The sequence below is a fragment of the Entamoeba histolytica genome, genomic scaffold (assembly GCF_000208925.1).
Source record: "Entamoeba histolytica HM-1:IMSS scf_1104750519203 genomic scaffold, whole genome shotgun sequence".
Taxonomy (NCBI): Eukaryota; Evosea; order Mastigamoebida; family Endamoebidae; genus Entamoeba; species Entamoeba histolytica.
This window is the reverse complement of record NW_001914980.1, coordinates 16919-38652: the sequence shown is the minus strand read 5'-3', so window position 1 is coordinate 38652 and position 21734 is coordinate 16919. Positions and strand designations below refer to the sequence as shown.

At 25.4% G+C, this 21734-nt stretch overlaps 16 protein-coding genes across 16 annotated transcripts; 10 read left to right on the top strand and 6 right to left on the bottom strand.

The window, feature by feature from the left end:
- Positions 1-103: 103 nt before the first annotated feature.
- EHI_193500 (uncharacterized protein) lies at positions 104-1171 on the top strand (the record flags this gene model as incomplete). Its single annotated transcript, XM_646963.1, has 1 exon — positions 104-1171. The coding sequence occupies one exon, from the start codon at positions 104-106 to the stop codon at positions 1169-1171; it is 1068 nt and encodes a 355-aa protein (XP_652055.1).
- Positions 1172-1223: 52 nt separating this feature from the next.
- EHI_193490 (haloacid dehalogenase-like hydrolase domain-containing protein) lies at positions 1224-1953 on the bottom strand (the record flags this gene model as incomplete). The annotated part of the gene is made up of 2 exons (XM_646964.2): positions 1224-1808; positions 1858-1953. 2 exons carry the CDS (start codon positions 1951-1953, stop codon positions 1224-1226), a joined length of 681 nt encoding a protein of 226 aa, XP_652056.2.
- Positions 1954-2107: 154 nt separating this feature from the next.
- On the top strand, positions 2108-3082 carry EHI_193480 (serine/threonine protein phosphatase PP2A catalytic subunit, putative; the record flags this gene model as incomplete). Its single annotated transcript, XM_001913788.1, has 1 exon — positions 2108-3082. One exon carries the CDS (start codon positions 2108-2110, stop codon positions 3080-3082), a length of 975 nt encoding a protein of 324 aa, XP_001913823.1.
- An 85-nt stretch (positions 3083-3167) lies between these two features.
- Positions 3168-3527, top strand: EHI_193470 (uncharacterized protein; the record flags this gene model as incomplete). The annotated part of the gene is made up of 2 exons (XM_001913787.1): positions 3168-3260; positions 3339-3527. 2 exons carry the CDS (start codon positions 3168-3170, stop codon positions 3525-3527), a joined length of 282 nt encoding a protein of 93 aa, XP_001913822.1.
- A 222-nt stretch (positions 3528-3749) lies between these two features.
- Positions 3750-5213, top strand: EHI_193460 (uncharacterized protein; the record flags this gene model as incomplete). The annotated part of the gene is made up of 1 exon (XM_646966.1): positions 3750-5213. The coding sequence occupies one exon, from the start codon at positions 3750-3752 to the stop codon at positions 5211-5213; it is 1464 nt and encodes a 487-aa protein (XP_652058.1).
- A 125-nt stretch (positions 5214-5338) lies between these two features.
- EHI_193450 (uncharacterized protein) lies at positions 5339-6598 on the bottom strand (the record flags this gene model as incomplete). The annotated part of the gene is made up of 1 exon (XM_646967.2): positions 5339-6598. The coding sequence occupies one exon, from the start codon at positions 6596-6598 to the stop codon at positions 5339-5341; it is 1260 nt and encodes a 419-aa protein (XP_652059.1).
- Positions 6599-6837: 239 nt separating this feature from the next.
- On the top strand, positions 6838-7695 carry EHI_193440 (uncharacterized protein; the record flags this gene model as incomplete). The annotated part of the gene is made up of 1 exon (XM_646849.1): positions 6838-7695. One exon carries the CDS (start codon positions 6838-6840, stop codon positions 7693-7695), a length of 858 nt encoding a protein of 285 aa, XP_651941.1.
- Positions 7696-9142: 1447 nt separating this feature from the next.
- On the top strand, positions 9143-9946 carry EHI_193430 (uncharacterized protein; the record flags this gene model as incomplete). Its single annotated transcript, XM_646850.1, has 1 exon — positions 9143-9946. The coding sequence occupies one exon, from the start codon at positions 9143-9145 to the stop codon at positions 9944-9946; it is 804 nt and encodes a 267-aa protein (XP_651942.1).
- Positions 9947-10034: 88 nt separating this feature from the next.
- Positions 10035-11294, bottom strand: EHI_193420 (uncharacterized protein; the record flags this gene model as incomplete). Its single annotated transcript, XM_646851.1, has 1 exon — positions 10035-11294. One exon carries the CDS (start codon positions 11292-11294, stop codon positions 10035-10037), a length of 1260 nt encoding a protein of 419 aa, XP_651943.1.
- Positions 11295-11341: 47 nt separating this feature from the next.
- Positions 11342-12289, top strand: EHI_193410 (uncharacterized protein; the record flags this gene model as incomplete). Its single annotated transcript, XM_646852.1, has 1 exon — positions 11342-12289. The coding sequence occupies one exon, from the start codon at positions 11342-11344 to the stop codon at positions 12287-12289; it is 948 nt and encodes a 315-aa protein (XP_651944.1).
- Positions 12290-12309: 20 nt separating this feature from the next.
- EHI_193400 (longevity-assurance family protein) lies at positions 12310-13349 on the bottom strand (the record flags this gene model as incomplete). The annotated part of the gene is made up of 2 exons (XM_646853.1): positions 12310-13035; positions 13083-13349. 2 exons carry the CDS (start codon positions 13347-13349, stop codon positions 12310-12312), a joined length of 993 nt encoding a protein of 330 aa, XP_651945.1.
- A 181-nt stretch (positions 13350-13530) lies between these two features.
- Positions 13531-14025, bottom strand: EHI_193390 (heat shock protein, Hsp20 family, putative; the record flags this gene model as incomplete). The annotated part of the gene is made up of 1 exon (XM_646854.1): positions 13531-14025. One exon carries the CDS (start codon positions 14023-14025, stop codon positions 13531-13533), a length of 495 nt encoding a protein of 164 aa, XP_651946.1.
- Positions 14026-14277: 252 nt separating this feature from the next.
- On the top strand, positions 14278-17586 carry EHI_193380 (uncharacterized protein; the record flags this gene model as incomplete). Its single annotated transcript, XM_646855.1, has 1 exon — positions 14278-17586. The coding sequence occupies one exon, from the start codon at positions 14278-14280 to the stop codon at positions 17584-17586; it is 3309 nt and encodes a 1102-aa protein (XP_651947.1).
- Positions 17587-17950: 364 nt separating this feature from the next.
- On the bottom strand, positions 17951-19340 carry EHI_193370 (uncharacterized protein; the record flags this gene model as incomplete). Its single annotated transcript, XM_646856.2, has 4 exons — positions 17951-18121; positions 18171-18449; positions 18514-19096; positions 19195-19340. The coding sequence occupies 4 exons, from the start codon at positions 19338-19340 to the stop codon at positions 17951-17953; spliced, it is 1179 nt and encodes a 392-aa protein (XP_651948.2).
- Positions 19341-19640: 300 nt separating this feature from the next.
- EHI_193360 (histone H3, putative) lies at positions 19641-20098 on the top strand (the record flags this gene model as incomplete). The annotated part of the gene is made up of 1 exon (XM_646857.2): positions 19641-20098. The coding sequence occupies one exon, from the start codon at positions 19641-19643 to the stop codon at positions 20079-20081; it is 441 nt and encodes a 146-aa protein (XP_651949.1). The 3' UTR covers positions 20082-20098.
- A 666-nt stretch (positions 20099-20764) lies between these two features.
- Positions 20765-21718, top strand: EHI_193350 (3'(2'),5'-bisphosphate nucleotidase, putative; the record flags this gene model as incomplete). The annotated part of the gene is made up of 1 exon (XM_646858.1): positions 20765-21718. The coding sequence occupies one exon, from the start codon at positions 20765-20767 to the stop codon at positions 21716-21718; it is 954 nt and encodes a 317-aa protein (XP_651950.1).
- Between the last annotated feature and the right edge of the window lie 16 nt (positions 21719-21734).

Genomic DNA, 21734 nt, shown 5'->3' with positions numbered 1-21734 from the left:
TTTATGAAAGAAAAAAAAATAAAATACCTCAACTTTTTATTTGAAAAGAGTTTCAAAGTCTTTATCTTAAAAATTTATAGTATAGTTCTGTTCTATATTAATTATGTCACAACTAAATGAAAGTTATATTTCTGAAGACCTTCTTGAAAGAGATGTTACTAGTCTTTCAACAACTAATGGTCCAACAAATGGAAGTTCTATGAGACAAACAGAACAAATGAATCAAAGCCAATTTCAATTTACGTCAAGGTATGTAAAAACATTATCTTCTACACTCCAATTATTATATAATAAAGAATCAAAAACTCCAGTTATTAATTTATGGATTGACAGTAATGGAATTAAATTGTTTATAGAAGAGAAAGGTGTATTTCAATGTATTGTTTTTTGGCAAAGAGATTTATTTGAGATATATGGATTTGAAGAAAAAGACCAAGAAATTAATTTACGATTACCATTAAAAGATTTATTAGTATTTTTTGAGTCTGCACTTATCCAAACAGAGTCAAGAGTTGACATTTATATTTTAGAAACTAGTTCTGTATTATTGCAACTTAGAACTAGAATTACAACCGTTAGAATGAAAATATCTACTTTTTCACAAGACTCTTATAATAATAGGGTATTTGAATTTAGTACTTACAAAGGAATATTACATATCTCCGCTACTTCAATATCATTAATGCCATCATTTAGGTCATTAGAATGGAATCATATGTATATTACATTTGAAACAGACATTCATGGAAAGTTAATGATATCATCACAATCACCTTCAGATTCTATTACTACAACATACTCATCTCAAACATTTGTTCATTTTGAATGTCTGGCTAATGTCACAGCACGATATCATTTGAATTATTTTAGAGCTATTAAAAAGGCATTAGACCAATCAAAAAAGGTTATAATATTAATGAATTCAAATAAAATGTTATATATTGAATGTACTTATGAATCAGATGACAAGGAAGTTTCTGCTGAAATTGCGTTTTATGTTTGTGCACAAGTTAGTGATGATACAATTCATGAAGAAGAACCTCAACAACAACCAGATTTAGACCAACACATAGAAGAAGAACATGACCATCCTTTAATACTTAAAAATGAAGACGACTTAAATGAAGAACAACCAACAATAATAGAAAGTAATGAATTGTATGATGAGTGAAATAAAGCCAAACATTAAAAATATTAAATTAAACCATTCAACTACAAAATATTTATGGTTCTACTGGATTTAACAAAAAGTTAGAAAGGTCTGAAACTGTATTAAAAACATATTTACAAACCTTTTTAATATCATCTTCTACTAACTCATGTCCTTCTCCATATAAAACTCCAATTGCATCTACTCCTGCAGACTTTGCCATTGTAAATCCTGGTGTAAGGTCATCAATAACTACAATATCAGATGGTTTTAGATGATATTTTTCTTTAATAGTATCAATAGGATAAGTATATGGTTTACACAATTCTGGATGTCCTCTAACACTACCAAATATTTCATCTGGAGTAAAGTTATGTTCTTCATAATGTCTTTTAATATCTTTAGCATGTGAATGAGAACATACACAAACTATACCTCCTTGTTTCTTATATTCAATTAACATCTCAAGAAATCCTGGAAACATCTGAGGATGTCTGGTAGCTGTATATTCAATCCACAATTTATATTCAAGATCTTGTTCTTCTTTATTTAATTTCATAACATCTCTAATGTATTCAAAATAGTCATAATCCCATAACATTCTATACCATTCTTGTAATGACAAAATTTTGTAGTCTCTTCCTTTCATAACACTGTTCTGAATATAGTTATTATCAAAATTTAAAGAATTTAAATAAAAAACAAACAGCAAAATCTAAATATGCTGGATAATGGACTGAAGGAGTGGAATCAACAGTTGTATCATCATGATCTATAACAATACACTTATATCTTATTGGCATAATTTTTAATTGAAAAAAGTTCTTCTTTTCTAAAAAAATAAATGAGGAGGGTTTCATTTTATTTTACAAATAACAAAAATAATTTTTTTGTTATAAAAAGAATTTATAAAAAAAATAATAAAATTTTCTAAAAAAAAAGAAAGAAAAGAAAGAGATGGTTACGACTATGGCACATTTAAATGAATGTATTAATAAAGTCAGTGAATTAGAAGTTATTCATGAAGAAGTTATAAAAGAAATTTGTGAACAATTTAAAGTTATTTGTTTAAGAGAACAAAATGTTGTTCCAATTAATAGTCAAGTAACAATTGTTGGATGTTTAAATGGACAATTACATGATTTATTAAATATTTTTAAAATGTCAGGGAAAATACCATTTACAAATTATTTGTTTTTAGGAGATTATGTTAATTTTGGAATGAATGGATTAGAGGTTTACATCATCTTAATGTGTTATAAAGTTTTATATCCAACTAAAATAATTATGCTCCGTGGTCAAAATGAACTTAAAATGTTTAGTGAAATTGGTGGATTTCAATCTGAATGTTTTAGTAAATATGGTAATGATAATGTTTACCAAATGATTGTGGAAACATTCAAATATTTACCTATTGCTGCTGTTGTTCAAGAAACTTATTTATGTTGTCATGGTGGAATTTTAAATCATGTCTCATTAGATAATCTTAATACTCTTCCTCGTGTAAAGAATCTCACTGCATCTGACGCTTTAACTTGGTTTATTATTGCTCAACCTAAAGAAGAAAAATACACAAAATATTTCAAATGGTATGAACGAAATGATGAATACCAATTTACTGAAGCTGACGTTGCTCAATACCTTGAAAAAGAAAATTCTAATAATCCTTCAAGACATTTTAAGCTTCTTATTAACACAAATTCACTACAACCATTAGGTGAAGTACTTTCTGATAATAAATCCATTCACTCTATTTGGAGTGCAACAAATTTTGTTGGAGAATTTGGTAATTTAGGGTGTTATTTGGAAGTTAGTGGTGCTGGAGTGATTGACTCAGTTCAATATTGTGCACCACCCCTCTCTGCTATGCCAAAGAATTGGAAGCCATTACGACAGCAAATTCCTAAAGCCGTTCCTGATTTTTTTGCTTAAATAACAAAATTCATCGTTTCTTGGTAGTATTGTGTTATTTATTTTTAAGATAAATTTTTAACAAGATATAATCTTATTATTTTCAATGAACAAACTTCAATTTAGTATTCCTCCAATTGACTTTGTTGGACAAAGGATTGTTAACAAAAATATTTCAACTCTCATTCCAATCATCACGGTTTGTTCTTCATTGAATTTTTTTTTGTTACAATGTCATTTTCATTAATTTGTTTATTTTGTTATTAACTGTCTTTAGATTCTTGGATTTATTATTGGCTTTATTACACAAAACGTATTTGTAATGCTTTCAATCTATGGAATCGGATTAGCATTTTGTTTATTAGCATTTGGATTACCAATGCCTTATTTACGAGCAAACTATATTGAATGGCAAAAAGTTGGAACTACAGTATCTCGTTCATCAAAGAAAGCTAAAAATGAATAACTGTTTTCTTTTTTTTATATATAACCAAGTTGTTTGTCTTTTGATATCAATCTTTCTTGAGGATAATCATTTTTGTAGAAAAGACAAAAGTACTATAATAAAAGACAAGGCATAAAGAAAAGAGTTTGGTTCATATAATTTTTTAATTAAATTCTAGATTCGAAAAAAGTCATAGAATTTTAGAAAATGTCTTACATAAACTAATAATTATTATTTATTGAAATGGCAAGTCGACGTTCTGATTGGTTAAATCCTATATATACATCAGACTATACATACCAAGCTACTATCAAACAAGACCCAACTAATTATACTAGATTTCATAGAATTATTTATTATATGATTCGAAAGCGTGGACTTGATGAGATGAGGGAATCTATAAAATATATTTATGAGTTAATTTTAAGTCCACCACTATCAGATAGATTTACTACTTTCATGGAATTAGTTGATTTTAGTCAAGGAGATCCTACAAAAGTTCTTGCTCCTTATGAAGAAAATGAAATTAATAGGTATAAAGAACAAAAAAATAAATTAGAATATGAAAAACAACTACTACTTGATGATCGTAAGCAAAATTTGAAAATTATTCATAATAACAAAGAAGAAATTGATTCTCTAAACAAACTAATCAAACAACAGAATGTAACTATTATTGATTTGAAAAAACAATTAAAAGAGCAAGAAACCAAAACTTCAGAGTTAAAACTTCAAGTTGAAAAAGTAGCAGGTAAATCTGGTATAGAACAAGAGGAACAAATTAAGATGTTATCAAAACAACTAAAAGAGGTTAGAGAAATGAGTTTAGACTATTATAATGATGTCGTTGGATTTAGAAGGTCTTTAAGAAAGAAAGAAGAAGAATTTAATACATTAAAAGAAGAAAAAGAAGTTTTATTGGCACAACTCACTAAATTGAAAGAGGTTAGAGAACAGGAACATAGAGAATTAGAACAATACCAAATAGATAGAGAAAAAGAAATTAAAGAGAAAGAAAGAAAAAGTATTGAAAAAGTGAAAGGAGAAATTGAAAATGAAGCAAAACAAATTAAAATGGAACGAAGTAGAATCAAAAGTGAATGTGGAATAAGACATAATGACAACAAACCAGTCTCAAGGTATTCAGTTCCATCAAATGAAGAAAGTGTATTATCTAAAGTAATTCCATTGGATCAAATGAGAGTTGAAATTTCACAATTCAAAGGGAATATTGATGAAAAAACTAAAAGTAATCAGAAGATTTTTAGTGATTGCATTGATTTAGAAAATGAAATTCGAGAGAAAAATGGAATTAAAAAAGGAAGTGTTACAGCAAAAGAACAAATTTTAGAAAAGCACTATTCAGAAATGGAAAATCAAATTAAGGATTATGCGGCACAAGGTCTTTTGGAAGGTATAAAGAAAGAAGAAGAAATTATGAGTAAAAACATTCATGACTTAACAGGAGAGGAGGTTGATCAATGTTTAGTATATTGTGTTCAACAATTTTTAAAAGTTTCATCACAAGAAGTAAGATTGTTAGATCATCTTAATTTACTTAAAAAGGTTATGGATGGAATATCTCAAAGTACTATTTATGAAGAGTCTATTCGTTTAACTGAAAGTATATTTGATTTAGAACAAACGTTACTTAAAGTAAAAGAACAACAACCTGAACCAATTCCTGTTTTAGAGTGGGGGAATTAATTAATGATAATTGATTTTTTACAAACATTTTAATTGATTATTTTGTAAACTCAAATAACTAAGGAAATAAAACTTCTAATAAACAAATCAAACAAAAGTACAAGTTAGTTATTAATATTTTAGGTTCAAGAAAAAGAATGACATATAAAGTCTATAATATCTGGTTTAATGAATGAATAATATTCATTTGGGTATTTTAATTTATTATAACGGAAAGGTTGTGGCAAAGCCGACCATGTGAGAAAATTTTGTGATGAGTCATAGTCAATATCAATACATTTTGTACTCTCATCAAACTCTTTCAGTAGTCCATTAAAGTGGTTTAAAAATATATTAGTAACGTCTGGCTCATTTGGTTCAATTCTAATGAATTGTTCAGAAGAGATAGCTCTTCTCTTTAATCCACCCATCATTTTGACTAAGTGATTGTTAATGTATTTTCCTATATTTACAATATCTTTCTGATTAATTTTTCTTTGTTTATTGAACAATACTAAGTCAATGTCTTTAACCTTTTTCATAACCATTGTATACTGAGCACTTCTAGTCCCTTTTATTTCAAATTTTACTCCTTCTTGTTCAAGATAATCCATTAATGAATTACAAATTGAAGCATCCATATTTCTTTTACGTTGTCTTCTTTTCTTTTTATCTTCAACAGTAGATGATTTTAACATTTCTTCACTTAACCGAGTAGCACTATTCATAATTTCCATATCTTGATTTCCATCAGGAGTACATCTATGAACAAATTTGATAGTTAATAAAGGAAATGTCTTTTTTGATATTTTATATACTCTCTCTATCCCAATTTCATATCCAAACATGTTTAACAACCCAATAAAAACTGCTTGTTGACAAGCTTCATTTGTTTTTGAAACTTGTTTTAATCGTTCCCAATCGGGTTTCTTTTTGTCTTTTGTTTTGAGAGAATTTAGATGATTTAATTGGAGTTGAGAACATTGAAAACGTATTTCTTTCTTTTCTGGTTGTAAAAATTCATTTATTGTTTTTAATGAATCTGATTGAGTATTTATACTTTTTGTTTCCTTATTAACAATAAAAGATTTACTTAATTGTGACGTAGAAATATTTTCATTTTGTTGTACTTCTAGTGGTGGAATATTTAATTTAGGAATAGGCCTTGCAGTTTGAATTATGAAAGAAGGTATTTGAGAATATTGTTTAGTACTTTGTTTTGAGACATCAATAGTTTTTGATACTTCTTTTTCATTAAAATTACTAACACTATCACTTTTGAGTAAATCAAAAGACGAAATACCATTTTGTTGATTTGTAACGTTAATAATTGTTGGTGAAATATTGTCAACTTTCGGAAGTGGCACTTTTGTTAATGAACTTATTCCATCAAAAGTTTTAGTCATTCCAAACACACTTCAGTGAATAAATTATTAAAATATCCATTTTATTCTTATTATCAGACCTAACCCTATTTCAAGTTCTTTGATTTTTTCCTTTTTCTAGTTTTGTGTTATTTGTTTTTTTGTTATATTTTGTGAATTATTTTTTTGTAATTGTGAATTATTTTTATACTATAATTAATAATTAGTTATTATTTAACAAATAAAAGCTCAGTTTAGAACTTAAAAAATTCAACAAGATAATGTTTGGAGCATTTGGTCAACAACAAAATAATGGTATGGGTGGATTTGGTCAACAACCAAATAATAGTATGGGTGGATTTGGAACATTTGGTCAACAACAAAACAGTGGGTTAGGTGGATTTGGTCAACAACCAAATAATAGTATGGGTGGATTTGGTCAACCACAAAATAATCTTATGGGTGGATTTGGTCAATCACAAAATAATGGTATGGGTGGATTTGGTCAACAACCAAATAACGGTATGGGTGGATTTGGAACATTTGGTCAACAACCAAATAATAGTATGGGTGGATTTGGAACATTTGGTCAACAACAAAACACTGGTATGGGTGGATTTGGTCAACAACAAAATAATGGTATGGGTGGATTTGGTCAACAACAAAATAATGGTATGGGTGGATTTGGTCAACCACAAACTGGAAGTTCTTTTGTTAAATATCAAGAAACAATCAAAGAAGGATCAAATTATAAATCAATCAATTTTATGTCACAATTCAAAAATAAGTCGTTAATTGAAATTCGAACAGAAGATTATAAAGCAAATAATGGAAATAAACCTGTTCCACAACAAGGAGGAATGTTAGGTGGACAACAAAATGGATTTGGTCAACAACAAGGGGTATTTGGTACTCAACAAAATGGCTTCGGACAACAACAAGGATTATTTGGAGGTCAACAAAATGGATTTGGACAACAACAAGGATTATTTGGAGGTCAACAAGGAGGAATGTTAGGTGGACAGCAAAATGGATTTGGACAACAACAAGGAGGATTTGGAACAAATGGATTTGGACAACAAACACAGGGAGGATTTGGAACAACTGGATTCGGTCAAACAACTGGATTTGGGCGTTAAGAAAATTTTAGCTCAACAATGGTAATTATTATCTTTTTTAATTAGTTAATTATTTTTTATTTTGTTTTTTATTTATAACAAAAAGAGTATTAATAAAATATTTGAAGCATATTACTACTACTTTTTAAACAAGTAGACATTTATATATCCCTCAATTATTGTTGCAAGCTTTCCCTTGGAATAAAGCCAATCACCGAAATTATTCCTACACAAAGCGCTGTTACTTTATTTTCTTGATTATTATTTTAAAAAATCTTTTATTTACATAAATATTATTATGGTTTCTTTATTTTTAATAACTTATAATTTATTATTTAAGTAAATTTATTAAATTGGTTTATGTTTTTTTTCCTTTTTTCTGATTTATACAAAAATCTCTGTTTTATTCTTAGATAATTTGTTTTTACCACATGATAATGTTTATACAACCACAGTATGTTTGATATTGGAAGAAATTTTTTACATATTAATTAAGTTAAATATAATAAAATATAAGTTGGATATGTTTGTAGTTTGACTTTTTATAATGAGAAATTGTTGTTCAAATGACATATCACATTCTGTTTCTTCAATAAAGTTTATTTCAAAATAAAAATTCACAATAGAATATCTGTTTTTATGGTTATTGTATACAATATTAGTGTTGCATATTTTTATTAATTATAGTTGTAGTGACTTATTAAAATATAATGCAATTTCATTCTATTCTTCTTCTTATTTATTTGTTTTAGTTCTACTCGACCTATATTTATTAAATATGCTATTTCTTATTTACCACCACTTTTTTTCTTTCTATTTATTTAAAATATTATTTACGTTATTTACTACATACCCAAATATTCCCTTTGTTCTCTTAATGGTTCTATTTTGTGTATCATTCACTGCTTCTGTAGTTTCATTTCTTTTGTTTATTAATTGGTTTATTCTTCTTTGTTTGTTTTTCAAGTGGTTATACTCTTTATTTTTTATTGTGACATTTATTTCTATTAAAATTGTTTACTATTTATGACGATGATATTTGTTGAAGTGATAATTGAAATAGTTAAACATTGGTATTGTAGTTATTGTGATGTAGCTTTGATAATAATTATGTTTATATTCATTAAAATACTACTTATTTTCAGTTATTTAATATTACTTAATTTTCTGAGTGATATTGATTTATATTTTTTCTTTTTTGTTATAATTTCTTCAAATTTATTACTCGTGAAATAAATTCAATAGATTCTGTTTAAATTGAATCTAACCTGTTTAAATATGAAAAAAAATGGTAGTTTTTTTAAAGTAACAAAGTCAAATTTTAATGTATACAATGAAACAATGATTCAGTAGAATTTTTTTTTAATTCAACAAAGTGAGACACTTATTCTTAACAATTATAAAAACAAAGAAGTAAAATAGAACTTTATTTTCATAAACTACAAAATAAATAAAACAATTAATTTCAATGAATATTTTTGTGTGGGGTGTTTTTATTATGACACCAATTGCCGTTTGGATAGGTGTATATTTTAGAAAATGGAAATATCGAAGTCATTTTACAATATTAGAAGTAGTATTCTTATTAGGATGTATTATTTTTTCTTTACATGAAGACGCTGAACCTCATTATTTACTTGGAATGACTTTGCTTCAGGAAATTATTTTATTTGAAGTTTCTATATCATATGTAATGGAAATTACTGATTTTGTTATTACTTTAAAAGAAAACAATCAAACAGATGAACTTAGAACAATTCTAATGCATACAATACCTGGTTATATTGGAATTCTTTATATGTTTTATGTAAAACAGTGTGGTGGCTTAATTGTTAGATTATTATTAGATTCTGTTTCTTTACTTATTTCAGAACTTAACCAACTTGTACCTGCTAAATATCACCAGTTATTAGATGATATTTATTCTATAATGTTTGTTATAACTCGAGTTATTTATTATTCAATTCTAAGTGTTTATGGAATTTATATTATGTTACTTCATTGGGAATATATAGACAAGATATTGTTTTTGATGTATTGTATATGGACAATTTATGTACTTTATGACCACGTTTATTATTGTTTTTGGAGATATTTTAGGTTTGAAATTGTTAGAATTATTAATTTCTATTTGTTTAATAAAATAGAAAACGTTAAGATAGTTGAAGAACAAACTGAAATGAATAATAAGCAAATAGAAAGTATGACTATTCATAATGACATTAACAACTCTTTTACAGATAACCAACAAAATGAATTTAAAAAAGATTAGATTAAAAGTTAAGACAAGTTACTCCATGTTCTTTTAATTCATTAACGTTAATAATACAATCTTCTTCTGTTTTATATAACAATGTTCTTTATTTATTATAATTTAAAATTACATTCTTTAATGAATTACAATTTTTTATTGTTACACCAATTGGTTGTACTACTGAAGAATTTTTAAGTTCTGTTAATGAAAAACAGTCTTTTATCACAAATTTTTCAATTGATAATGGAAGAGTAAGTGAATTAATAAATTTACAATATTCAACAACTAAGAATTTAATTGAAGAAGATAAAATGATTAATGGACTTGAACATTTTTCTATTTGTACATTTTCTAATGAACAACATTGATGAAGATCAATTATACATTCACAATTATTTAATTTTATTGTGTTTAATAAAGGAAGGTTTAATATTTCAGGTATCCATTTTAATGTAGCATTTCTTAATTGAGTTAAATCAATAAGATTTAATATATTAAAATCAGAATTTAATTCAGTAATAGTCATGGGTAATTCAATAGTAATTCCTTTAGTATAAATTCCATTAAGACTCACTTTTTGAATTCCATCAAATTCTTTTAATGAATAAATTTTATTGACATCTTTACATTCATTAACTGGTATAAGAAATGTTGGTTCTGAATAAATTTCAATTGAATGAGGAAGAAATTGTTTTATTCGTTTAAAACATAGAGTATCTAATTCAGATAAATAACAAATAAATTTATCAGTTTTATAACAGATAAAATTTCTCCAGTCAGAACTAACTAAATAAGCGTTTGTTTGTTGAAGTAGTTTGAGTGAGTCTTTACTCAATGTGGTAAAGTGAAGAATAACTTTGATAGAAGGAGATAAAGATACAACAGTTTGATACAATTGTGAAATTACTTCATCTTCGGTAATGAAAATTACTACTTTCTTCAGACATGAAAATTCTAAGAGTCGAGATATATCACTTGGAAAGACTGTGTTAATAATTTGTAATTGTGAAAAGTGTGAAGGACATTCTGGAATATATGTTGATTGAATCACTTTATTTTCTAATTGAATTGGAATATGTCCGTTTGAATGTCTGATACTAGAAAATCGAGAACATTCAGTTATTAACTGTTCTATTCGATTACCACAATTAAAACAGTGAATACCTTTGAACAAAAGTAATTCTTGTTTCAATGAAGAGGTTTTTGCTGGTAATTTTTTACCATTAAACACAACAGAATAACAAGGATTTTCCTCTAATGATTGTATTGAACTAAGAGCTTTCTTGTTAATTAAAGAAAAGTTTTGGGCATCCTTTAACGAAGATAAGTAAGGAATAATTGAATGATAATGTTGTGATAACAGCATGTAAGTAAAAAAAGAAAAACAAAAGTTCTAGATCTAAAAAAATAGATATGAAAAAAGGAGAACTTGGTTCAATGATTGAAAAACTGCCAATACCTCCAAAAAGTATTGAATGCAATGTAATAAAAGGAAGTAAAAAAGCAACAAAAAAGAAAGATATTCATGAAACAAGAAAAACAAAAAAAGTTACTGACATTGATCATAATATAAATCAGGTTGAAGAATTTTCAATACCAGTACAAGAAAAGAGTAAAAGTCAAAAACAACGTCAAAACGAAATGAAAAAGAAAGAGTCAATTAACCAACAAGGACAATTACCTCTTCAAAAAGAAACACAAAGTATAACAAATAGTAATACTAATAAATGTATAAAATCAAATGGAACAATACATCTTATTATGTTAATGAGTATTTTAGATAGGATAAGTGATGAAGAAATATATGCATTAGGAGAGATTGTTGATGACCAATGGATGAATGAGATTGGAATGATTATAAATGACCCAGAAGTTAGTCCAAAAGTAGTTCAGCGTTCTTTGTTCTTAGCACAAAGTTTTCATGAAAGAGATTTAATGCCAATTAAAGAAATTCAAAAACTAGGACAATTAGTTGGAAAAGGACAATATGAAATTATTCTCAGTGGTTCATTTTTTCTTGATGAAAATATTATTCAACTTATTTTCATGGAAAGAAGGATTAAAGCATTCATATTCTGTGATGAGACTAATCAACAATTCTTATTTATTGCATCGAATGATGGAGTTAAAGGAAGGATTTTAAAAGGAAACGATGTTTTCATGCAAAAAATTAATGGAATTTGGCAAAATTTAGCACTGCCAGAATACATTTGCTCAGTAAGAATCAAAGAAAAAAACATAATATGGTTGTTTGAAACTATACGACTCAGTGTTGATATGAGAATAAGTTGTTTTGAACAAAATAATCAAATACATATAGGAAGATATATCAAGAAATTAATGATTATTACATTTTATTAAATAATTGATTGAATTACTATTTATTCTACAATAGAATGAATGTCTCTTGCACCTTTTCCACTTATTAAATGAATTAACATTTGTATAATAAGATAGAACCAATAAATATGCAGTGCTAGTAAAGAAAATAACATCAACATGAATAACCCATATGTTAAATATTTATATTTAATTGTGTCAGGAACATAGTTTATGGCTATCAAACCTGCTCGAATAATGTACATAGGAAATACATATAGTCTAAATAAAGCATAAACAAACGTTAAGAAAATAAAACAAAGACTTCCAGGGATAATGTTTTCAAGGTCAATTGCCCATTTTGAAAAGTACATAAAAACATCAACAATATCATGAAGAATTAAAACAAGAACTCCAATTCTGGCACAATTATTAGTATAAGAAAATGTCATCAAAAAAACAGAACATAAATGATGTAAGAGTGTTTCAAAGAAATCATTACGAGGAGTAGATAAAAGATGAAATAACAAGGATTGAAGATGGTATCCTAATTCCCAGTTATAAAATATAATAATACTATTAGTTTGTGGTGTTAAGGGAAAATCTTCCCAAAGTAAGGATATGTCTTGTTTTCCATTACCAAACAACACAGCAGGAACCCAATCTTCATTTTTGAATAAACAGATACCAAGAGGAGCAGTGATAAAGAAATAGATATTTTTAAATACACAATGACCAAAACGTTTAACACGTTCTTTTCTAACCTTTTTATTATTCCACTTTTTTCTCTAACAATGTGAATGTTGTAGAATTAAAAGAAAAAAAAATATCAAACATCAATACACCATTCACCAAGTTGATTTAAGACATCTTTTGTTAAAAAATATCTAAATAGAGATAAGAATATTAAAATAAATAATGATGGAAATAAATCTGATGCTTTTGGAAAATTTGATGGAATAATTAAATTTTTAGTTTGGTATCGAGTTAAAGAAGTTGGAAAACAAATAATGGCTAATGGAATAAGAATTATTATTTGTACAATAGAAAGTTTGTCCTTGATATTTTTTGATTTTATTATTTCATTTGGACGTTGGGTCATAAGTTATTAATAAATAATTCTATTTAATTCTATTTTACAACATAGTTTATACAATAAAATGAGATTGAATCATAGCTGAAAAGACAACTCTTAAAATAGTGTCTAATAAAGCTTTAATTATAACCAAAGGAATAAAACAAATAATACGGAAAATGAAAAAAGTGAAATTATAATTATGTTTTTAAACAATTTCGACATTGACCCAATTACTATTTGAAACTTTCAATAATTTCACATAAAGAATACCTTCTTGATAATAGGCTTTAATTCCATCTTTACTTGCATCTACAGGAACAGGAACTTCTCTTCTAAATTGACCATATAATATCTCAGTAAAACAAAAATCACCTTCATCAATTGGCATGTTCTTATTACCTGAAACAATAACCCAATTATTACTATATTGTAAAGATAAAGACTTTTTATCAATACCAGGTACTTCAAATTTGAGTAAATAGTTTGTTCCACAATCTAATAATTCACATGGAGGTTCCCATGTCATAGAATTGAAATGTCCAACTCCACTAGGATCAACAAATACTCGGTTTTGTGACGTCTTTGATAAATATCGAGATAGATGAATCCATTTTGGTTCAGGTTTAGCTAATTGTTGGTTGTTTTGTGAAGGGGGAATTGCTTCAAGTGATTGTACAATAGGTGCTTCAGAACTTGACATTAATAAGTAATTAATAAGATTACTTCTTTCATCGTTTTTATTTAAGATCAAAAAATGTGATGACGTGGAAATACGTTTTTATGGGTGATTTGACGTTTTATCAGAAGGAAATAAAAGAAAAGGAATGAAAAAATGAAAAGTATCTATTAATAGTTTTTTTGGATATAAAACAAAAAATAATAACTAAAGTGATAAAAAAAGAGATATAAGAAAAAAAAAATATAAAAGTGAATAACTAAGAAAAGGAAAGGAATGGCTGTAAACAATTATCCACTTATTCTTAAACTTACATATAATGAGATGAAAGAAATTAATACATTAACATTAAACCAGGAATCATTAGTAAGGAATCATATTGTTAATGCATTACAAATTTATGAACAACGACATAAAACTAATATTACCGAAGAAAATGTTGTAGTTATACTAACAACTTTTTTAGTTATTTTACAAACAAAAGAAATACCAGAGGAAGTACATTTAATTGTATGTATTGCAATGAGAAAAATATTAAAATTTTTAAACAACATTGATAAAGCAAAATACTTTATTTCTTCATTTATTTTTACTCAAATTAAAGAAATTGAACAAAAAGACAAAATTATTATTCAAAAATTACTTTTTATTAGAGATTGTTTGGAATATGAAAATGACATATGTATTCTTAAAAAAGGTATTAAATGGTTTATTCAATTATATGGTAATTTAATTAATAGTAACATAAATATATTTATAAACAATAATATTTCTATAATATTAGAATGTTTAAATAATGTTCTACATTCAAAAATTTCATATTTTATTCAAACAGAAAATGGTTCTGAGTTACATGACTTTTTATTATTTTGTTTAAATTATAATTATTGTGAATATGAAAAGGTTTATATGTTAGTTATTCGTCAGATACATGATATTTATAATGAGTATTATCTTTTAATAAAACAAACAAATGCAATTTTTAAAGTCTTTAAAAAAGATATTATTCCTCATTTACTTACTTTAATTTCTCTTCAAAATATTATTTCTACTGAAGAGTATCATCTTTCTCAAGAAGTATTTTCATTTTTAAATGATATTTTCAATAATTCATTTAAAATGAAAGTAGAAATGGAAAGTTATCTTGTTCAAATGATTTATTTAATGGATTTTATTTATAATGATCGTACAGATTCTAAATATCAAATTCCCAAGGAAAGAGGAGATCAAATATTACAATGTATTTATACTAATCTGAAAAGTGTATTATCAATGAATAATTGTATGGCAAAATTATATATTAATTATGATTGTGATGAATATTGTACTGATCTTTTTCAATTTTTTATAATGACATTATTTAAACAAATTAATGCACAAGGTTATCATTTACTTCTTCCTTTAACTTTACAATGTCTTCAAATGATTGTACCATTTAAACAAAATGGTGGTTTTGATTGGAAAACTTCATTAAATAGAAAAAAAGAATGGAGAGTTATTGGTGCATTATTTAATGATAATTTTGAAATTGGTATTGATGAATATTTGAAATTAAATAACTTTAAAGAGAAAACAACTAATATCATCGCTCAAATGTTTGTAGAAATACCACAAATTAATAAAATTAAAATGGTAGAATATTTTTTACAACCAAATGAATTTAATGAAAAAGTATTTATTGATTATATTAAAAAAATAGGATATGTGACAATGTCATTAAGTCAAGCATTTATTTCTATTATAAAGAATATTTGTTTACCTCAAGATAAATTAAAAACAAAAAAGTTATTTGATCTTTTTGCTAAAGAATATATTAATGAACACCCAAATGAAAAATGTTCTTCTAATGACATTTCAAATGCATTTATTGAAATATTATCAAAACCTTCTTCTTTTGAAGAATATTTAAATATATTAAAAGAAAATTGTTGTAATAAACATGAATTAAACCTTATTTTCTTATTTGTTTCTTCTCATCCTTTAATTGTATTGAATAGATTACCAACTACAACTCCAACATTATTATTAAATGAAGAAATAGAATTAAGAGAGTCATTATGTAGAAAAGAAGTTGAAGTTAATACAGAAGTTTATAGTCAATTTTATAACATTTTTTGTAATTTAATTCTCAGCGTATTAGCCAAATCAGAACGGTTTAATGAACTAGAAAAAAATTTATATGAACAAATAATTCTTCATTCAATACAATTTGATGAATATGTTATTATTAAAAATTCTATCCATCAATTACTTCAATTAAGTGGAATATTAATTGAAGATAAATTCTTTTATGAACCAATAAAATTACATGCTACAATTACTTTAATTCAACAAATAAGTGAAACTCTTCCTTTTCTTATTGAAACTAAAGAAGTTGTGTTATTTATTGCCAAATTAGAAGAATATGACCTTATTATTAAAAATAAATCTAAACCATTTATTTCATTTATTCAAATAAAACAAGAAGAAAGCAGTTGGTTTAGTACCTTTTTATATAATAATTCAAACCATGACAAAATAAAAGAATATATTAAAGATAAAACTAAAGATATTGATTTATTTAAACAATTAAATGATGATAATGTAATTAAATTTATTAAATTTCTTATTAATCTTATTAAAGAAGTAAATGAACACGAACGATTAGAAATTCTTACGGTATTACAACTTATTATATTTTCTAAATCAGAACAATTAATAAATATTATTCCATTATTATTAAATGAAAAAATTTTTGCAATTGAATCATTCTCATTCTTTGAATTATGTTTCAATACTATTGTTTTTTCATTAACAATAAATGTTTCAACAAATATAGAACATTTGATTGATTTTATTTCTTCTCAACCTTATGAACATTTTACTCCTATTAATCATCTCGTACAATTATTTTTTGAGCATATGACTAATAACCCAACTGCTGTTCAACGTATTGTTGAAAAGAAACCAATTTTAATGCCAATTGCTTGTAACGAATTATTAAAAACAGTCAATTCTTTAACAGTTAAAACAGTATGTTCATTTATTCAACATTTACCAAGTGGTAAAGCAAGAGATTCAATTATTAAAACATTAATATTAGCTGTAAAAACAAATGAAACAAATGAAGGATGGGAAGATTGTTTAAATGAATCAATTAAAACAATGATATTAAATCATTCAATAGAAAAAGAATGGTTATCTCTTTGTAAAAAACCAGAAGTTCAAATAAATAAAATCATTGAACAACTATCTAACATTACTATCAATGAAAAAGAAACTAATATTATTGCTCAAATTATACTTGAACTAATTTATTTACAACGAGAAAAGAGTTTTAATGAAAATATTGAAAAAGAAGGTATTCAAATATTACTAAGATGTTATCAACTAAATAAGGATATTGGTCAAATGATTCAAAAACAATTCCAATCTTTACAAACTCAATATCCAAAAGAATTTGGTGAAGGAACATCTTTATATACAAATATTATAAAACTTTTACCAAAAGAATTGTATCAAGACTGTCTCCCACAAGATGATAATAAAGAAATTAGAGAAGAAGTAGCTGTTGATGTGAAAGAAATAAAAAATGAAAACAGTTAATTTCACTGATATTTAAAAAATATTTAATTTCACATGTATAAGTCATCATCATCATAGTCCATATCTTCTGCATAACCATCTGGCATTTTGAAGGGGTCTATTTCTTTTGATACAAAATATTCAATTGGAAGATCCTGTTCTCTTTTTTCAACAATTGTTTCGAAATAATTAATGAAAGAATTATTTTTTGATATTAACTGACCACATTTAGTTGGTTTATTTTTCGTAGATAAAAGATACAAGTTATTCATTAAATAAACATTGAAAATATGACAATCAAAATAACAATGATGTATTTTACTATGAAGATTAATTTAAAATATTTAAATTAATGAATATGAAAATAATGTTAGATAATAACAAACTAATATTCTTCTGACTTTTCATCTTCTTTTATCATTCGTTGAATTAAACCATTTTTTAATAATTCTAAACCAAGACATTCAATTCCATTCTCTTGAAAAATACTGTTTAGTATATCAAGAATTGTTTGACGATAAATTGTTGAAACGTGTTCATAACTATAAAATGTATTCTATTGATTAGATTTTTATATTAACGTTAGTTATAATATAAACACAAACAATACAATAGTCAATCCATTGTTTTTGAATTATAAATTGTAAAATTGATTGATATCGTGAATTAATCATTGATTGAACAATTCCAATTAATTGAATTCTTTCAGTAGTAATATTTCCGTTATTATATTTTAAATGATGTGTTATATAATCAGAATATGTAATAAGTTCGTTTAAACAAATTGGAACAAATTCTGGTTCTATAATAATTTGATCATTAGTACAACCTTTAAGCATTGAAAGAATAATGTCAAGTCCATTTTGAACAAACCCCTTACTTGTCTTAATGATAAATATTTATTTAATTCTTTTTTAATTAAATAAATGAAAAAAAATTAAAACAAACGGAAGTGAAAATTGTTTTATAAAATGGTTTAATAAGTTCATTAGTATTAAATTGAAGATTAATAGAAACACATTTAATAATAGAAATTGTTTGAAAAAGTAATGTAACATTATAAATCATAACTTCATCATAATCATCTCCATAATTTCCTTGTTGTATAAACACATTAAGTAATTTATCAATAAAACATTGTTTTGAAAGCCATTCAATTCCAACAAATTGTTCTTGTTCTTTATACCTTAATAAATCATTTAATAATGAATATACTTCATCAATATCTAAACATTTCATTAATTCATCAATTGGTAATTCTTGTTCTACTATAATTTGAAACATTGTAGAATTACTAGAAACAAGTAATTCATCTATTACTTTAATAATACAACTAAGAGTATTAGTATTTTCTGAATCAATTGTTTCAATTAATACTGTTAAGAAATCATTTTTTTCAAATAAATAATCTTTAATTTTTGGAAGATTATTACATAATACTCTTGTTGCATTATTTTGTAATTGTTCTGTACTTACTTCTATTCCACAAATATAGCTTATTAATTGTGTTATAATTTCTTCTCTACAAAAACTAAAGAAAAAGTTAATTAAATTCTTTTAAATTTAATTTTAGGTATATTTCTCTTTTTTTTTTCTTGTTATACCCCTTTTTTATTCATAATAACAAACTACTCTTGTAAATGTCTATTATAATATAATTCATTAGAAAAATCATTGTTATTTAATATTTTCTTTAAACTATTAACCCCTCCTTTAATAAGTCTATTAACAGATACTCCACTCGATTTCACCCCACTTCGTTCCAAATACGACATTATTGATTTCATCAAGTTCTTCAGTTTTCTTTTTTTTAGAATTTCTTTTTACTTTTCTTTCATTTCTTTTTATTTCTAAGTTCTTAACTTAACATTTTTGTGTCTTTTCCTTTTGTTCTAAAACACAAATTATTTCTATTTTTATTATTTTTATTGGGTTTCAACAAAAAGAGAAAATAGAAAATCTAATCTCCTTTTTCTCTTTTAGGGTTTTCACAAAACCTTAAAATTTTTAATTTTCCAGTAAAATAAGAACTATTTAAATCCTTCAATCTCAAAATATAAATCAAATCTACTCAAATGGCTCGAACAAAAGGAAATAATACTGAAAGACCAACTACTTCTAAACAACCAAGAAAATATTATGCACCTAAATCTGCTTCAAAAAAAGCAGCTGTTTCTTCAAAGAAAGCAGTTGCTGGAGTTTCACAAAAGAAACCAGTAGCAAGACATTCTCATCCAGGAATTAAAGCTTTACAAGAAATTAAATTTTATCAACGTTCAACAGAACTTTTATTGAGAAAATTACCATTCCAACATTTAGTTAGAGAAATTGCTCAACAATCAAAATCAGATTTAAGATTCCAATCTGCTGCTATTGCTGCTCTTCAAGAAGCTGCTGAAGCTTATCTTGTTGGTCTTTTTGAAGATACTAATTTATGTTCACTTCATGCTAAAAGAGTCACTATTATGCCTAAAGATATGCAATTAGCTCGTAGAATTAGGGGTGAACGACAATAAACTTGAAAATTGTTGATAAAAATTGAATTGTTTTTCTTCTTCATTTCTTTTTATTCTTTGATTGGAAAATATCTCTCTATTACTTTTTCTTATGTTTTTATTCTATTCATTTTACATTTTAAATTTAATTGTCTCTTTTTAAACTAAAAATTGATTTTAATGATTTTTAGTTCCTGAATATTCGTTTATTCTTTTTTCGTTTAAAACTAAAAAAAGAAATATTTTTGAATCTCGTCATTTAATAATTTCTATATTTATATAAAAATTATTTGAAAAATTAGTAAACTTTTCTTTATTTTTATAAAATAAAAGACTTATTAATAGAAAACAATTAATGAAAATTTAATTTCAAAAAAAAAAAATTAATTAATTAATTAAAACTTAGTTAATGCCTCAAGATTTAGATTTTGTTAATTCCAAATAAAATATATTCCTTAATATTTTTTTGATAAAAATTTGTTGAGATTTTCAAAAAATTTATGAAAAATCTAATAACACTTAATTAATTACTTTATTATTAACAATTAAAAGAAATTGAATAAAAATAAAATATTTTTGTTTTATATTACAAGAATGATTAAAAAATATAAAATTCTATTAAGAAAGAAATAAAAAATAAGTTCATTTTTTGAACCTTTTCAAGATGGAAATAAGAACTAAAAAATTAAAATAAAATAAACAAAATGTCATTTGATAAAGAACTTGCACTTGCTTTAGAAATTGTACAAGTATCATGTAAAATCACTACTTCAGTAGCAGAACATACATTAACTGATCAAACTCAAATTAAAAATGATAAATCACCAGTAACAGTTGGAGATTATTCAGTTCAAGCTTACGTAAATAAAAAAATTCATGAAACTTTCCCAGAAGATCAAATTGTTGCTGAAGAAGATACTAAAACTATTCCAGAAGATATATTTGCTAAAGTTTGTAAACACGTTCAAATATATTCAGATATGAAAGATGATGAGATTAGAAAATCTATTGATCTTGGAAATAGTACTGGTGGAAAAGGAAGACATTGGGTCTTAGATCCAATTGATGGAACACTTGGATTTTTAAGAAGAGAACAATACGCTGTTTGTTTAGCATTTATGATTGATGGTGATATTAAAGTAGGAGTTCTTGGATGTCCTAATTTTGAAGGTGGTTTAATTGTTGCTGCACAAAAAGGATGTGGAGCTAAGATGTTTAGTGTGAATGATATTAAGAATGGAAAAGATATTCATGTCTCAACAACTCCAAAAACATCTGATATGTGTTTCTGTGAATCTGTTGAAGTGTCTCATACTGACCAATCTCGTTCTAAAACTATTACTGAGAGATTACAAGTTACTAAACCACCAGTACGTATGGATTCTCAATGTAAGTATATGGCAATTGCATCTGGTAGAGCTGATGTTTATTTAAGACTTCCACGTAATCTTTCTTATCAAGAAAAGATTTGGGATCACGCTGCAGGTTATTTAATTGTTAAAGAAGCTGGAGGAAAAGTTACTGATATTTATGGTAATGATCTTGACTTTTCACTTGGAAGAACTCTTTGTAACAATCATGGTATTGTCGCTTCTAATGGAATTCTTCATGAAGAGACTGTTAACGTCGTAAAAGATGTACTTTCTGATTTAAAATAATATGAAATCAATCGTT